This window comes from Protopterus annectens, chromosome 3.part1, assembly GCF_019279795.1.
Source record: "Protopterus annectens isolate FY-2018-M chromosome 3.part1, PAN1.0, whole genome shotgun sequence".
NCBI classification, from domain to species: Eukaryota; Metazoa; Chordata; order Ceratodontiformes; family Protopteridae; genus Protopterus; species Protopterus annectens.
In genome coordinates, this window is record NC_056732.1 from 374,213,450 (window position 1) to 374,232,602 (window position 19,153).

The following is a 19,153-nucleotide window of genomic DNA, read 5'->3' on the forward strand; positions in this document are numbered from 1 at the left end:
GCCATAAACCAAAACAGGAATGACAATAGGCTAACCTCTGCCCTCTTTCTTGACCTATCAAAAGCCTTTGACATGGTCAACCATGAACTTCTCATTCTTTCACTAAAATCTATTTCCCTCAACAAGCCTGCTATCCAGTGGTTCCAGTCCTACCTGACTGGTAGACAGCAGGCAGTACTATGGCAGGGCAAACTCTACAGCCAGTTACCTCTCACACTTGGTGCCCCTCAAGGGTCCATACTAGGTCCATACTCTTCTCTATTTTTATCAACAACCTCCACACTGCTATCCCTAAAGCTACCTGCATTCAATACGCAGATGATTCCACTCTCATCTGCTCAGCCACCTCCCCATCTGACTTGCAAATCTTAACCCAAAATACATTTAACACTATTGAGAACTGGCTCACCAACCAATGCCTATTCTGAACCCCAATAAAACCAAACTTCTATTCTTTTCTCCCACTAGTAGATCCACCACACTTTCATTCTCTGTCACATCTAACAATAGTATCACTATTTCCCTAGATAATCACATCAAACTGCTAGGGGTTATCATAGACAATAATCTCAAATTTGACCTACAGGTCAACAAAACCATACAGACCATCAATAAGAAGCTTGGGTCACTGTATAGAAACAAGACATTTTTAACCCCACTGGCTAGGACTGCAATCGCCAAATCACACCTACTCTCTACTCTTTTATATGTCTCACCTGTACTCTAAAACCTCAACAAATCCGAACTAGGTAAGCTGTCCCATAGCTACAATCATATTGCTAGATTCACCACTGGCTCCACCTATAGAACCTACCACTGCCATAACCTTAAACAACTAGAGTGGCTAGAACTGCCCAGCTTAATTCAATTCAATCAACTCTTAATAGCGCACAAAATTTTGTACCACCTTGAGGATACCCCCTCACTTAAAAACATTATTATGCCATATAGCAACCTAAGATCCCAACGGTCAGCTGATAAACTACTGGTCCAAACCCACAAAGCTAATAACTCTGCTGGTGAATCCCTGTTTAACAACTTCATTGGCAAAACCTGGAATTCGTTACCAAACTATATAACCCTACAATCCTCCAAAAGTCTCTTAAAAAAAAAACCTCAAACAGTATCTCAAAGTGAATTGGCTATGCCCATGTACCAACCCTGATTAAGTTATAAACTAAAAGCATATTCTGCAATTATCATAACTTGTAACTACATCACCAAGCTCTGCTTCCAATCTGATGTCTCTTACTTTTAATTGTCTGTCCATGAGAATTGTGAGTCCCTACTAGGGAACACTACTAACACATTGTATATAATCTCTTTGTTTTTATAATTGTTTGCTAACTTCTGTGTAATCTATGTAAGTCTGTCTATGTGGAGCTTTTCTCCTCGGGCCTCCGCTGAAAATGGACATGTATCCAGTCGGACTATCCCGGTGAACAAATGTAAAATAAATAAATAATAAAATAATTTCTAGCTCAAGGATATACATTACATGAGATCAAATGGTGCATGAATGGGGTACTTCATATGAGGGTTAGTGATGGAAGACCCTAATTTTCTGAGAGATCTATTAATGATAATGTTGTAGACGCCACTTCTGCTGGTACACATTGCATGAATAGGATTTGTCTTACCTCCTCGAGTGATGTGAATGTAGTACGTAATATTTTGAAAAGGAATTGGTCTGCTTTACAAGCTGACCATGGCATCAGAATGGTTACTGATGATTCTCCTAGGTTTTGTTTTATGAATAGCCTTTACTTAAATGACAATTATGCTTTCAGAATAACTTGAGAGGGACTGCAGTTCACTCTGATCGAAAAGGGACTTTTAAATGCTGTACTTGCAGATCATGTAAATATATTCTAACAAATATCTAATTTCTGAAAAATCCAGTGCTGGCTCTCTAATAGAGATAGAATTTTATGCCAACTGTAAGAGTAAAGATCTGGTTTATTATGCAGACTGTACTGTTTGTAGAGCCTTCTAGTTGGCAAAATGAATTGCATGCCAAAAGAAAGGGTTATAGAGCATATAAATGATATAAATAAACAGAAAGTAACCAAAGGTATGTGGATGTACTGGTTATTGTCACTTTTCCACATCTATCCCTATATCTATCATTTATTGTTACAAAGCAGAACACATTCTGAATGAGGACACACCTAACACAGACACACTATAAAAATGTTCATAACTGTGCCATAACACAAACTCTTATGTGACTCTCCACCTCCGTGTCCCTCATCAGTTCTTGTGACTCATCACATTATACTGTTCCATATTTAGTAGGCTGATGTATAAAATCTTATATCATTTGGCCACTGTCCTTACTGTGAGGAAGCATAATGCCCATAAGACATCCTGCCCTGCACACATAGTTTGTATATGTCCTGGTCATAATTATTTAAAAATACATACTATCTTTGTCATGTTTAACAAATTGTACACCAAATTAACTTGTAACTTCCCTTGAAACAAGGCTGGTATATAGTAGGTATAAAAAGTTTATTTCAGTAGGCATTGCTGACACAGATTGGGCAATCAACATATTTAGGATAGACATTCCTTATAGTGTTACAGTCATGATCAAAATTACTTATAATAACCACATCCTGACAACCTTTGTAAAATGATCTGCATACTAGACTCAAACCCTGTTCCTACTCTCTTGCTTTCCATTTAGCTCACTGAGCTTACACCTTGTGCCACAGAAAAAGTTAGGACTGCTGACAGCCATGCATTGCAGGTAAGCCTGTTTGTGCTACAGAAAGCTAACAAAATTAATTTCACTTTTTTCCTTCGGCAGTCAATCCTGTTTGCTCACCTCCTAAAGTTGCACAAATGGGGAAGGCAAGCTCAACAATTCATTGTTGAATTAAGCTTTGGCCCTAACATGTCCTCTCTATAGTGCATTTTATCATAGTAGAGGTCAGACTTCTGTGATGGTGCTTGAGATAAGTACTGTGTCCTCTAGACTGTTTGTCTAGATGGTTGGGGGCTCTAATCACACAACTCTCAATTTGTGTGTGTGCATGCAATGGTGGGGCAAAGGCATCACTGAAGGATTAGTTCAACAACTGTGCTCATTTCACTCCCACTCGTAAGAAACATTTACATGGTCAGATGAATCCCACATCCACTTTTCACTCTGTCCACAAACACACACTGTCTGCAACACACTGATGATGTAATCCTTTCAAAAATGCACTCTTACACAAGTAAGGCCACATGCATATAATGCACTTCAAATGCAGCCATGAGAACCTCAAGACTGTGTGTGTGTGTGTGTGTGTGGGTATGAATGTAAATTGATGCAGGAGGGTCTTACACCTCTTAGTATTGACAACTGTTATAATTTTACATGGTTGTAGATGTCACTTTTGCATACACATCTCCTTTGTAAGACACAGCTGATGTCATCCGTTCAAAGATGTAGTGTGGCTCATGACTTCTTCTGTGGCATGTGCATATAATACACTTGCATGTAGATTGTGTCAGTAGGTAGGTAGGGAGTTCAAATACAGGACTGACTGTCCTCTGTGAGTGTGTGTTTCTTTCACTTACTGTGCAGAACAGGTTACAAACAAATATATGATGTGTATCTTTACAGTGTGCTTGTGCTGTGTGACCACTTTTTATTGGAAACATCGATGTAATACACAATGTTGATGTCATACATTGAAATATATCTTGAGTGGTGCTTGTGTTCCAGCAAACCTTCAATGGCTTTTGACATTAGGTATATAGTTTGAATCCCAACATCTCTGCTTGCACTCCAACATATGCTATATTCACGTGTAGATGTTGCTGCATCTTACAAGAGTTTATTCTAATTTTCATTTTGAAAAGCTGTATTGAAAACTGATGCTGCCATTTCCATACTAGTTGCAGTGAGATACCTCCTCTGGATTGAGGACATGATATGATGTAATGTATTTTGTTGCCTAAGTAAGGTATGTGCTCTAATATGGGATTATATCCAAATTGTATATAATTGTTGTTCTACCATCACAGTGACAACAGCAAAAGGCCACAGGTATGTTTTGGTATACCTGACATCAGGCAATGTTGTTTGACACACAGCAAGATTACTTCAGTGTAATTACAGGGGCACATATTGTTTGATTCATTAACATGATGTAATGCTTTCACATAACTAAACATATGACAATGGATGATGCACTTATACCATGATGCATTCATTGATTCCACTATTGTGCTGATTTTCTCACAGCTTAGTCAAGTGTTCCAAGACAGCAGTGAGTGAGAGTAAGCATTTGTGTCCTTAACTGTTCTGCAGGAATGATGTACCCTTCAAATCCAGATAGATTTGACAAGGTAACATTCTTCATTGAAGAGAAAAGTCATATCTGTTTAAACCACATTTTCAATTATTGCAGTAGTTTTAGTGTTAGACCTAATCATCATTTGACACTTGTAGTACTAACTAAACAATGGAAAGGATAGACTATCGAAGTGTAACTCATCATTTTTAAGAACATTTATGACTATCCCTTTGTAGTCCCAATGTGTTCCATCTTGACATGGAATACCCTTCAAGTGAACATCATATTCTGATCACAACTGATAGCTAGCTATATTCTTGCAAGAGGATAAACATCCGGTTACGATGGCATTAATAATAGTGAGGATCGAAAATTATTAAAAGAAAAATTATTAGAACCCTTAGCCAAGATTTTAGGGAAAAGCTACAAGAAATGTGAAATTCAAGAAGAGTAGAAAAAGTGGTTATTAGACCACTCAACAAAATAAGAGTAATTGAGATAATGTAAAAATATGGATGCATCAGTACCTTGTCTAACATACATAAGGCCATGGAAATTTTAATTTAAAAGCAATTGGTCACTGAGATGGAAAAAAATATATAGTTCATAATTTCCGACGTGCTTATATAAATTAGATTCACTGATACCTGTAATATTATGCTCTTTAATAACATCATTACAGCTCTGGATCAGGGATGCCACATACTTGTTATTTAGACTTCTTCACTCTTTTATTTATTGATGTTTGATTACCAGGGAAGTATGACTGGTTAGGTGCCCATTTTTAGCAAAGACCTGGGGAGAAAAGCTCCAAAGTATACAAAAACATTTTAAGAACAATAATTTTATAATCTTCAAAAAATAATACTATATAAAAACAATAAGAAATCTACAGTTTAAACAATTATACCAAATTAGATATGATGTGAAAAAATTTGTTAAGAATTGATACAACTTATTCAACAATGATTTGATATTTAGAGAAATTTTAACCAGTTTAAAGAAATTAAGGGTAAGTTAGTATAATACAATCGTGAACTGTATTATGAAGTTGGAGGAAAAAGCAAGGTTATGGCATATTTGGATACAGATTCAGGGAGAGAAATTGATTGAAGTGAGTTAAGAAGGGAGAGTAAGGAGCTTTAAAGTATAAATAGGTACAGTACCTTGTTCATATTTAGGGATATAGTTTATCCTGGGGATGAGCAAGAAGAGAGACAGATTTTGGTTAGGAAGTCTTTTAGAAGGGTTTTAAAGAACTGAATGGAGCATATTGATCTGATGGGTAAAGGTAAGGTACTCCAGGCCTTGGCAACACAGTACGAGTACAGACCATACCCAGCAGATTTGATAGGTTTGAGGACAGAGAGGAGTTTTTGGTCATTGGATATCATAATGACTGAATGGGAACATAATTGTGTAGAATGGTATTTAGTGCTGAACAAATAGATGCTGAATATTTTTATAGGTGGTGAGAAGCTATGTACATGTTATAGTTGATGAGGTAGTGTTAACCAGTTTAGACTTTTTAGTGCTATACAAAGGTGGGTTTTGAAAGAGATATTTGATGCAAATATCGCCACTGCCATTTTTTGGCAAAGTTAAGCACACGACTACTGAATACTAAACATAATTAATTTTGCCTCTTTAATAAACTGGACAAGCGAATGTCTAAGAAATACATGTTGGAAGGTTGATTCAGGGAGTGAACAATAAATTGTCACCTCACTAGTCAAGGAGTTCAACAGGGTTTCATCTTAAAGACATTTTCAGCATCTATTCATATGTAGTTCTTGAGGACTTAGTATTTTTTATTGTGCATTGATGACATAATGCTGGACAAAAATTGTAACCAGGTAAGATGATTGTATTATCTTATAGCACACATTAAGCCATTTTGTTTTGGGCTGTATAAAATAATATGTCTAGAATTATAGGAAAATCAAATATAAGTCATCTGTACTACTAAATGTAATTTTATTTATTAGATGTTCAATGGAAACAGAGAACATATCCATCTAGCTAAAGATTTTGCTATTCGAGTACACAAGTAGTTACATTTTAAAACTGATATAAATAATTTCTTCGTGAAAAAGTTTAATGCTATAATTCATCTTTGGATTGATTACATTCAAAACTTAAGATGTCTTAATCATAGTAATTATTCATCAGCCCTGTATAATCCAAACTATAGTTTTCTTACCCCTATAAGCCCCACATATTAAGGCTGTAATTTTACATAGATGTATAACAAAAAGGGTAACAGGATTTGAACACCTAATATGCAGAAATCACTTGCAAAACATAATATTTTTCTGTACTATAGTCAACTTAGAGAACTTCTCACACAAGTCTATAAGATCTTTTGGATGATTATTTTTTGAATGCTTAAATGTATAGAAAAGTACTAGTGGTATTTGCATACCTTATTTTTGCCTCATCATAGCTGATTATCAGTTGCCACCATTTTCTCTCCCCTTTCAGTAGGTCTAGTAGGCCAGACTTAGCTTCCCCTGGGCTATGTCTGACACATGTCTAGGGACAGTAAGGAGATCAAAGATCCTGAAACAGAGTAATACTGCTCCCAGGGAATATTTTTTACTATTTTGAATCACCCCTGCATATGTCCAATACCACCCAGTCAGACAGACATGCAGTGGGTGCCAGCACTGAACTGCTCTCACTACTGCAGGGGTCTGATGTCAGTAGGATGCTCTACCCTCCCTCAGGAAGCACATTTTGGTTGTTTCTACAGTCTCTACCAGGGAAATAAAACAGTCCTAGTATATCCTGAGTATGTACATTACTCTCCTCTTTGCAGAATGGCCACAGCAATCCTTCCTTGCCAGTACCTCAGGCAGACAAGCCACTGATCAAACCTGGATTGCCTGCACTGTAGTCAGGGATTTGTCCCTCTAAGTCATGATGCTGGCTACTATTGCTAATTTTTGGTGTTTACTCAGAACCATGAGCAGAAATCAAAAGACAATAAGTAGGTTCTTAGAAGAAGTAATAGACTGATGGAAGGAATACCATCAGAGCTCAAAAACAGAAACAATATTTATAGATTTTTAAGACAATCTAGATAGTGATTATGGAAAGCAATTCTACTTTATAACACTTTAGGTTAGGCCTGTGCACTTGGTACTTTTCCTGTATTTATTATTATGATGATGATGATGAAGGACAGTACCTCAGGGGTACAACTCCTCCTCACGTTACACTGTAGTGTTAGTACTGCAACAAGAATTTCTATCCTGGCTCATAAACAGTTCTTTGATGAGTGGCTTCAAAATAGTGGACATCGTATCCCACTCATTTATTCCATTACCTATTTCTGAACAAAACTCTTATGAAATTTTGTTAATCTCTCTCTGATGTCAATAATTTGATATTTGAAGCAAAAGGCTATATGGCTAAAGAACAAAGGTGATCTATACACAAAAATGTGACCACTAACCAGTAAAACTAATATGAAACATCAAAATTCAAACCTCATTGTTACAATATGAAGAGCAGTCTTCAGTCCCACTACTATGTATACATACTAAAACTGAGATCATTGTATCTCAAAGAAAAATACATCTAGACTCAGTAGTCTTGATGTTTTGATAAAATTAATTGGAATCAGAATTTGCAGTTGGAGTGTCAGTCATACATGGGTCACACGTGAAGCTGAAAAGAGGACGGACTGTAGAGGTTTCTCCTATGAATCTTGTGCCAAAGTTTTAGTACTTTTTCTTTGATAGAAATCCAGTTCTTCTACTTTTTCGGTTCATAGCCCTGACACTAGATCTGAAGATAGCTGACAAATGTAGTTTGCCCTATTCTGATGTACTAAGTGATAATCTCAATGCACTAAATGTAAACATGGAGCTAAAAAACTAAAAATGCAGATTTTATTATTTGTGGGCATTCTTAACCCAGAAGGCTTAAAAAAGATACAATTTCTACTGTTTTTTTTTCAATTTTGTTAGGGAAAACTCCAAACATATTCAGATGTAGTCATGTCCCTGAGGTCTGTGTTTTGAGTAGGTTATTAATCTAAAAGATAGTGAAGAAAACTATTACCTCATTTCCACTGTGCAAAGAAGGTTGTAAACAAGGATTCCATTTTACTTTGGTTGGATCTGGAACAGGCTCTAAGAAAGGATAAATTGACTCTCTGGTATATTTAAAACCATGGAGACCATCTTCTGGAAAGACAATGATCTGAACCCCCTGAAAGAAATAAACAAAAGTATTTTAAGTATACACACACACACACACACACAGCCACTTTTGTGATTTTAAGTATTTTCTTCTGATTTTTTGTGAAGATTTACTGCTTTGCTAACTACTTTTTTGCATTTTCCAGCTTGCTAAAGTTTATATCTGTATCAGAAACAGTATTTAGAACACATCTAGAGCCTGTTTACTGCATTTCCTTTGTTGCACTTTTTTTCTCTTAAAACTGCATTTTACCTGACTTTGGCCTAGTACTCAAGTGTGAGGTCATTTATTGCACTGTTGTGAATATTCTGCTACTTGTGTATCTCTGCTACCTTTAAACTAAAACAAAAAAGAAAAAAACAAAAAATCTTGCTTTTTTCCCACTTTCTGAAATTTAAGAAAGTTCAGTTACAGATTTGCTGTTCTGAACTGTTTGCAAGTTTCTAGAAGGCCAGTGCTTGCTTGTGCTGAAGGGACGTCTCTGTGTTCACCAGTGGCACTGGTTAACACTGAACAGCCTGCCTGTCCCTGTAGGAGTGGTTACTGCCTAGAAGCTGTAGTTTTATTGGCCATTTTGTGTCAATTCTAAACTCCTTGATCCCTCTCTCTTAAAACCCTACAACTCTCTTTTTGCGCAGTTTTGCGCACTGAGCAGCGTCGGGCAGCGCCGCCTAAACAGGTTTAAACTATTCCAGGCTCCACAAAGTCTGCTCTTCATTTTTTCCCTTAGAACTGTTCAAACTCTCAAAGTAAGCACTCTATTCTCTTTCTAAAGCCCTGCACTTGCTCAGTTCTTATAAGGAAACACTAACTAAAGCACTACACCCTCCTAGACTTCTCATAAGTACTAGGCTCCCGATTGGTCCTTCCTGATCAAGTGAAAAACCAGTTCCCTATACTAACCTGGTATGTCCAAGAGTCAGTTTCAGGGTTACTCTCCAGTTCAGCTGGTGAATCTGGGAATTTTGAGGCAATGTTACAACTGCCTTATGTACACAGACAGCCCTCTCCTCCTTCCAACAAACTCTAATACATGTGAGAGATGCAGTTATACAGCCAAACTGGAGGCAGAGCTCTCTCAACCCAAGACTGGCACAGTCAGTCAGGAGGAAAAGGTAACCACCCGCACCACAAATCCAGTCTCACATAGACCTATTGCATCTGCATACCCAACACATAAACACACAAAAACATACTCGGAGGCTCTAAATAAAAATCTGCCTAAGCAGCAAAGACCTCCAAAACAGATATCCAAGCAACAGCCACCCCTCAACAATATCCACAAATCACATATCTCACAAAGTCAGTGTGCCTCACAGTCGCAGCCCTTAAGGCTAAACAACACACCAAATACACTCGTTATAGGGGACTCTATTGTCCGGCACAGTGATGTCCCACTCACCAGACTGAACAAGGAGAAGGTCACTGTAAGCTGCCTGTCGGGTGCCAGGATCCACCACATAATGCAAGCACTCAAGTCACTCCAAAGCAAGTACAAATATGACTCCGTCATTGTCCATGCTGGTGTGAATGACCTGAGACCTACCTCCCTGGACTACATGAAAAGAGACATAGAGGAGCTCTTTGATCATGTAGCCCAGGCTGGTATGACCCTGACCTTGAGTAGCATCTTGCCATCACCAAGAATGATGCCACAGTATAAAGACAAAATGATCAGTTTCAACAATTGACTAATGTATTGGTGTCATTCAAAGGGGATTCAGTGTCTGTCAGGCTGGGATGACATGCTCGACAAGCCACGTTGCTTCACTAGGGACGGCCATCATCAAAGGCCAGTTTTGAAAGAAAAATTGCCCTAGACACTAAAAATAATCACAAGGCCTTCTTTAGTTATGTCAGGAATATGGGTGGAAACTCCCAGATATGCTCTGAATTGTTGCTTAACAGTACAAAATATTCCGAACCTACAGACATAGCCAACATCCTGGCAGACAGATTCAGTGCTAACTTCTCCCCCCCTTCCCCCTCAAAGGAGCAAATGCCTATCCCAACTGAATGTAACCTCCCTGACATCACAGATGCACAGGTGAAAGCTGCCCTCTCCAAAGCAAAAAACACAGTGTCTATGGGACCAGACGGTGTCCTAGGCTGTGTCTTACACGAGCTCCAAGAAGAACTGAACCCTCACATTAAGTCACTGTTCAAACTTAGCCTTACTACAGGATATGTACCCAAAGAATGGCGTACAGCTACAGTGGTCCCACTCCACAAAGGTGGGGCTACAATGGACCCTGGGAACTATCGCCTCATAAGCCTGACTAGTCTGGTCTGTAAAGCTATGGAGCATATTATCATGGAACTCATAAACAAAGACATTGGGAGCCTCCAGACACTGGACCCTACCCAATTCGGCTTTGTTAAGGGCAGATCTTGCCTCTTAAACCTAGTTGATTTCTTTGAAACAGTTACCAAAGCCATAGATGAGGGCAAGGTAGTCCACACAGCCTACCTGGACCTCGCAAAAGCCTTCGACACAATACCCCACTTGGGCATCATAAATAAGCTTACCAGCTTGAATATCAACCCCTATATCACAAGATGGGTTGCAAACTGGCTCAGGGATAGAACCCACATGGTCAGAATCGCAGGTGCCACGTCCAAATCCAAACCAGTTACAAGTGGCACCCTACAAGGCTCAGTTCTGGGACCTCTCTTATTTGGTATACATTTCTCTGAGGTTCAGGCTAACATGGGGGGACTATGGCTGACAAAGTTCGCAGATGACTGCAAACTGGCAGCCATAATCGACTCTCCAGCTGACACAAGCATCCTCCAAAAGGGTCTCACGGAGACAGATGCTTGGTGCCAGAACCACGGCCTCAAGCTAAACACTAAAAAGTGCATAGTCATCCCCTTTGGGAAAAACAAAGTGCCCACAAATTACCACATAGGTGGTAATCCATTAAGTACAGAAGAAGTAATTAGAGATTTGGGGACCAACGTAGATAGTAATCTCTCCTTTGATAATCACGTTGCCAAAGTGGTTAGAAAGACCTTCTATATAGCCCACCTTATCACGAAAGGGTTCGCATCTAGATCAAGAGAGGTCATTGTGCCCCTCTACTCGTCACTCATCAGGCCCATAATTGAATACAATGCCCCTTTTGGGATGTACCTTACCCGACACCTGCAGCAACTGGAGAGACCCCAAAAGTACATCACCAAGAGGATCATGGGCTACAAACAGATGTCCTATGCAGCTCGACTAAAGAAACTCCAGCTCTACTCAGTTGATTACCGCCTACTCAGAGGTGATCTATGCCTGACATCCAAAGCTATGTCTAACCCAGAATTAATGGACATGCTAATCCAAATCCCTTAGAGCTACACGCTCCAGGGACTTAAACCTCAGCACAAAAATAAATAAGACATGCTAGAGGGACAGATTCATTTCCCAGAGGCTCCCCTCACTCTGGAATAGAATACCAATTCATGTTAGACATAGCCCCTCGTTGACCCTCTTCAAGCGAAATCTGGACGCGTGGATGGGAAATCGCAAATTCACCCCTGGGATCTCTTCTGTGTCCCTGCTCAACAGAGGCACAGTAAACTAATCTTAAAGGACTACCTTCTGTGACCTACTATACAGAGGCACAGTAGGCTAATCTAATAGGGAGGCGAAAGCCAAATACACTCGGGCTAGGCTTATAAATGCCCTATGGTAGATAGCCTAGTATCTACCTATGAACCTATATATATATGTGTGTGTGTGTGTGTGTGTGTGTGTGTGTGTGTGTGTGTGTGTGTGTGTGTGTATCTACATGTGCCTGTATATACATATATATATATATATATATATATATATATATATAGATATACAGAGACAGAGATTAATGTCAAATGCCATAGTCCATCAAACCATATTTATGACCAAATGATAGAGTTATTGAGACTCAGAACACATAGCAGCAGTGCATTCAGAATTAATATACTGAATAATACAGGTGCATAACAAGGGGACAAAATAATGGCTTTGTACTTGCAGCAGCAGATTATCAACATGTATAATATCTGATACAGTAAACTAAGTAACTATGTACATCTTAATATCATTCAGCCTAAGCTTTTGAAACCAGTTAATTTCCCTTTTTGGTGATTAAGGTAAACAAAGCTGAGACAGCATGTGGAACTTACTAAAGTAAATGAAATGTGAAAAACTTCGATAATCATGATAAAATCAATAATAAAGCTAGAAAACAGAATTAGAAGTTAGCAATAGTTTTCATGGAGATCCAGAAATGCTCATAAAATGTATTTAGTTTTAGTATTCTTCCATAGTGACAAATATCTCACTCTAGGCTCCCTTCACCCTGGAGAAGGTGGACATCTGTGCAGTTACTGATACATGATTTAAACCTGTGGAGAACACCCCAACAATGCAGGGCTACAGTACCTTCCACACATTCAGACCAGCTACTGCACAGGCAAGGACCAAAGACAGAGGTGTATTAATCTATATCAACAAAACTCACCTCAAGACAAGTCAATCAAGATAACACGCTTGAGCTTTTCCATGTCCAGATTTCCATAGGCAAAATCTCATATCACATCCTTGCAAACTATAGTTCACCCTCTATGACCCAAGAAACCCATACCTTTTTCCTGGACTTACTAGAGGCCCTCACCATTCAACCCAATACCATATTCATGGGCGACTTCAACTAACCCACTATAAACTGGGATACTTACATGGCCCAGACTTTCAGGCCCAGAGATTTCTGGACATTGCAAATACAAATACCTTGGACCAGATAGTCCATACTCCCAGTAGGAGTACAAACATACTCAACCTAGCAGTCAAAAGCATGGGAGAATGGTGTAACTCCACCCCACAATGTAGTTCCCCTCTCTGGTAGGGTCAGGCTACAACACTGTCTCTTTCATAATAATAATCAATCCTGTGACCCCAGCTAACCTCATAACATTTAGGAAATACTCTTAGGCAAACTTCCTACTACTAAGTGATAACCTGTCAAAATTTCAGGTTCCCCAAGCCCTGAGAACACAGCTGCCCCCAGAGAATTGTTCACAGAAACCTTATACAATGATGTCAATAAATATATAGATACAGTTGTGCCTACGAGAAATAAATCCAAAACTAACTCAAAAAACAAGCCACACAGGAGGAATCCAAACATAAACAGGCTGTACAACAAAAGAAAAAATAATCATAGTTAAGATTAGGAAGTGCTACATTCAGCTGGATAAAAATAGTGTCATCAATCTGAACAAACAACTAAGAGGGCAATTTAAGTCTACCAAAGCCTAATTTGAGGTAAAGCTAGCCACCCAGACAAAGGAAAACCATAAGGCTTTTTTACTATGTCCAAAACCTCAAAGGCAGCACATAGCAGTGTGCAAAACTGATTGTAAATGCAGCCATCTACATGGAGCTGGAAAATATAGCAGATATGCTGGCTGACAAATTCAACTCCAATTCTGCCCCCTCTCTCTTCCCTCTAGAAATATATCAAACAACCCCCAACTATCACTAGGGAGCAGGTCCTAGATGCATTATTGCCAAAAACACTACATCAATGGGCACCGGTAATATCTCAGGATGCATCCTAAATAACTTGACACGTGACCTATTGGGACCACTGGAGTCACTGTTTAATCACAACCTCCAGACACTCTTTGTGCCACACGAATGGAGAGCTGCAAAAGTCATCCATCTGCACAAGGTTGGGCCATCAGTGGATCTGAGAACTACATACAAATAAGTCTGACTAGTCTCGTATGCAAAGCCATGGAAAGAATTATCATAGAAATGACTAATAGAGACATAGAAAACCTTGAAATACAGGATCCAACCTAGTTTGGTTTTGTCAAGGGTATATCATACCTTATTCAACCTGGTGGACTTTTTTGAGAAGGTCGCCACAGAAATGGATGCTGTGGATTCAAGCTTGAATAGTCTTTTTTCTAACACTTAAACGTCGACACACGAATGCACTTCCGCAAACTTTTTCCTGTGAAAAAAATTTGCTTGGCCGTTATCGGGAATTGTCCTATTCTCCAATGCAGAGCAATCTTGAAGTCGGTATATTTAGTTAGCAGGGTGTGGGGATACAGCCTTGATTAGGGTTTTAAAGCTTGTTTTTATGTTTACGGCCAAGTGAATTTTTTTCCTTCAGAAAAAATTTGCGGAAGTGGCCGTTCGCAGTTTACAGCTTTTGCTCTTTACGTGTCGACCTTTACATTTTCAAAGAAAAGATGCGCCAAGCATATAATATAGACCCCTTATATAAATGACACATTGATAAAAATAATTTGAACAATAATGGCCCCAAAACCAAACTTGAGATATGCCTTGTTTGATTAGCAAATAATCTGAAAACTGTATGTTCCCTTGATGGGCAAGCAATCAACCAATTGATAATCCAGTTAGTTATATAAAAATTAAAACTGTAATATTTGAAGGTAGTAATAATTGAGGTGTATGACAGAGTGTCAAAAGCCTTAGCTAGATCTAAGTGTCTAAACTGATAGTAACTTGATTGTAGAACTCCACCAAATTAAAGTATATTCACCACAGCAAAAGCCATGCTGGTACAGATCTTGCAGTTCATTATGATTTTCAAAGTCAAGTAAAAGATTTGATATACACCTCTCATAACATTTACTCAAAGTAGAGGTCAGACCAATAGGTATGTAATTAGTTATTTTTGATTTATGACCCTTTTTATAGATAGGAAAAATAACTGATTTCTTCCCAAGTGGTGGACTATACAGTCCTTAGACAGTTAACTATGAAATGCAAAACAGTGCTATGTAAAGATTCCCCTCAGTTTTTAACTATAATCCTGGTCACACCCTCCACTCCCTTATGCACATGTTTGGTAATTACAGTTAGTCTTATGCACAGCATCCCTGTTATTTATATACTGTGCCCGTGCCTCAATATATGGTCCTGAGACCCTATAGAATTTTTATTTTTTTCCAGAATTTTTTAGTTCAATGAATAAAACAAGAGTACAGTTGACAACAACACAAAACAAAAAAAAAACATGTATACATAGATATTTAAAAGGATTCAACTAATAACTGATATCAAATATAATGACTCTTAAACAGTACTCAAGTTAAAAACAATAATTGGTTATTGACTACAGCTCTTCAATAACTGATCTAAAATTAGCCATCTTTTTAAAGTCTTCTTATTCTTCTTAGATCTCATGGATGAGATTGTAATTTCTTTATGACACACATCAATGGCTACTTTAACAAATCCTTTGAAGTTTGGTTTAGATTTCTTTTCCCAGTTTTTTTGGTAATTACTTTTCTTGACACAACTAAATGAGTTCATACTGAGGAAAAATCATGTGCATGTATACATTCTGGAAAAGGGCACTTCATCAGTAGCAAGGATGCAGATATCACACATTTATCAGATCACAAGGCCTTAAAATCTTGAAAATCATACTAAAACGTTTTTGTTTTATCACAGCTAGAAACAAGTGATGTCAATCTGTCCTGAAATGTTTTTAATTCTCTGACAAAGAAAATAATCTTTTTCAAACATCTTACTAATTTTATATAGTGTAATAGAGGTTCTGTGTAAACACTTTCAAATAAATATCTTGAAGATGTAGAACCAACAGATTTTAAAATTAAATCCTTAAAAGTCTGCTTATTTATAATAGTCAAATTATTAATTAAAATAAAATTCCAATACTTATCATTAGTTTTCATATTTAATTCTATTAATAATGTATTCTTTTCTATAAAAAGTGCTATGTCTTTATTACCATTGACAACCAAAGAAAAAACATCAAATGATGAAGGATAGTTTTCAATTAATGACCCATTAGTCAGATTTTTATTTTGTTTTTCACACTCTAAAACAAGATTATGAATAGCTAGTTTATATGCCATATTTAAATTGTATTTCTTTATAATATCCTCTGCTGATAAAAATAGTTTTTCTATGAAATTTTAGATTTTCTTGTTAAACTGTCATATTTGATCATATTGTTTACTTGTATAAACAGCCTCAGTATAAGTTACTGGCAAATACTGGAAACAAATTTCTTAAAGAAGCATATATGAAAATTATTTTCCTGGTAGTTTTAAGCAATAAAATAATAGCATTTAAATTTGTTAAACTGCAGAAATGACCATTAAAATGTTTTTAATTATCCAAATAATTTGATTATTAATAATAATAAAGCTGGTTTCAACTGAGAGTTTTCACAAATAGACACATGCATGAGTTTCTGTTGAGCTTCATAAGAACTATGCATCCAGTATGCATATTCAAGAAAGCAATATAGTGCATATAATTTTCAAGATATGGGAATCGTATACCATCTTGCCTCCAAGGCCTAATATGATTTGAAAAAGAAGTTCTATGTTTTACAGGATGCCATACAATTTTCAGTAAAGTTTATTTATTTTATTAATAAAATTTATCAGTAACTATAGCTACAGATTAATAATATAAAGATTTTTTGGCAGAAGTGTCATTTTCCATTAAAGCTAATCTATATTCAAATTAAAAAATATATATTTGTTACAATTTTAATCAAAATGTCCATGTCTTTACTTATGACATTATGATGTTCATTTGTAATTTCATTTAAGTTATATATATATATATATATATATATATATATATATATATATATATATATATATATATATATATGTATATATATATATATATATATATATATATATATATATATATTATCCTAACCAATCTCTAACCAAATGGGATAGGTGAATTTGAGAACAAAAGAACAAAAGGGCAAATTAGCTAGACTTAAAATGGCCCACAACAGCAGGTAACCTAGCATTTACTTATTAACTTAAATATTTCATTTGATCTTTATTAGTTCAGAATTAATATTTGCATTCAAGCTAGTTTTGTTTTAATTTGCTACTAAAATATCCATTTTATCTTTATTAAATTTAATCTTTGAAATGTTTAAAAACTAATAGATTTTACTGTTTCTTCTGTAGAATTAGTTAAATCAGTAATTGTTAATATAACATCATCAGCAAATAAATGTATTTTTTTAAGGAAAAAAAGTACTGTTGACTTTAAAACTCTCAATGTTCATATTATTTCTTATATATTCAGCAAAGGCTCAATGCTGAGATTAAATAACAATGCAGAAATATGGAATCATTGTTTAATACCTTTATTAATATCTAAACAAAGTGAAATAATATAATATAAATTAATTAAAACTCCAAACAAAAAGATATTTCCCATTTATACTGTCAAAAGCCTTTTCCAAATCTAAGCTTATAACACTTAATTCACAATTATTGAAATTAGCATGATTTATAACAGATATTAATTTCTTTATAGTATCATATCTTTGAATGTAAAATAAATCTTGCCTGTCATTACACAGTAAACCCTTTGCTAAAATTTTTCATCCATTAAAAAAGACATGAATAATCATATAGTCCATATTTAGTACAGAAATAGATCTATACGTCCAGGATGAGGGAATTTCACATTTATTTTGAATTTGAATATAAACTTTCCAAAACAGTAACAACATATTTTGAGGTAAAGGTTTATATATTTCTGAGATAATAGCATCTTGCCCTGAAGCTTTATTAATTGAGTTTTTAATCTGCTCTTTAATTTCAAGTTCTTTCAGTTCTTTCAGTAGATTATTAATATTATCTTGCTGTAACTTCTTTTTAATATTACTATTCAGCAAATTATATGAATTGTCATTTTCTAAGTCACTGCCTTCCATATTCAATTTTTTAAAATATTTATTAAATATATGTAAGATATCTTCAGTATCGGAGGACTTATTTCCTTAGTCAGATTAATCATACAATTAATATGATTACTTGTACCTAATAATTAAGATATATTCTCAAATCTATGATGACACCTAGGTGTAGAAATAGAAGATGTTAATTTTACTTTTTCCTAAAGCTAATTTAGTTTCATTTGTTAATTTTTTTAAAATCTTTTTTAAATTCCTTTAGTTGTTTTTTTTTCTTTGTTGCCTTTTTGCATACCTAATTTAGTAATATATTTTGTAAGTTCTTTAATTTTACATCTCATTTTTTAATTTTAATACAACGCCAATGGTTTATCTTTTGGTATACATAAATCTTAAAAACAATCCCATAAAACAAAATCACTAATTAATTTATTATTTCACTCAGCATATTCTGATATTTCTTTAATAAGCCAATCCTTAAAGTCAGATAGTTTAATTAAATATTTAGGCATTCAATAAATCATTAATACATTTCTATTATTAACCTCTAAGTCAAAACTTAAAACATTATGGCCTGAAAATGGACAAGGGATAATCTTATTTCTTTCTATTTTATATTTCAAATCTGAGGAAAGAAGAATTCTATCTACCAGTGCCTGTGTACCATAAAGAAATGAATAATGGTTAAAAAATAAAGAATCCGTATTCCTTTTTGTCATATATCATTTAAATTAAGATCAGCAAACCATTTTAAGGCTTTAGTAGTGAAAATCATTTTGGATTTTTTTAAACCACTGGTATCCTATTTTTTCAAGACACAATTAAAATCTCCAACTAATATAAGACTAAAATTTGAGTTGGATAATATAATTCCTAGATGTACTTTAACCACTTTAACTCCTAAAGCTGATATTCAGTATA

At 35.9% G+C, this 19,153-nt stretch overlaps 1 protein-coding gene across 4 annotated transcripts in view; it reads right to left on the reverse strand.

The window, feature by feature from the left end:
• LOC122798130 (biotinidase-like) overlaps positions 1-19,153 on the reverse strand; it is a 327,465-nt gene that overhangs the window by 120,932 nt on the left and 187,380 nt on the right. For all 4 annotated transcript variants that reach the window (XM_044066837.1, XM_044066835.1, XM_044066838.1 and 1 more), the window contains exon 3: positions 8,367-8,516. In XM_044066837.1, the coding sequence (XP_043922772.1) occupies positions 8,367-8,516 (150 nt within the window). The remainder of the gene's footprint in view (positions 1-8,366; positions 8,517-19,153) is intronic.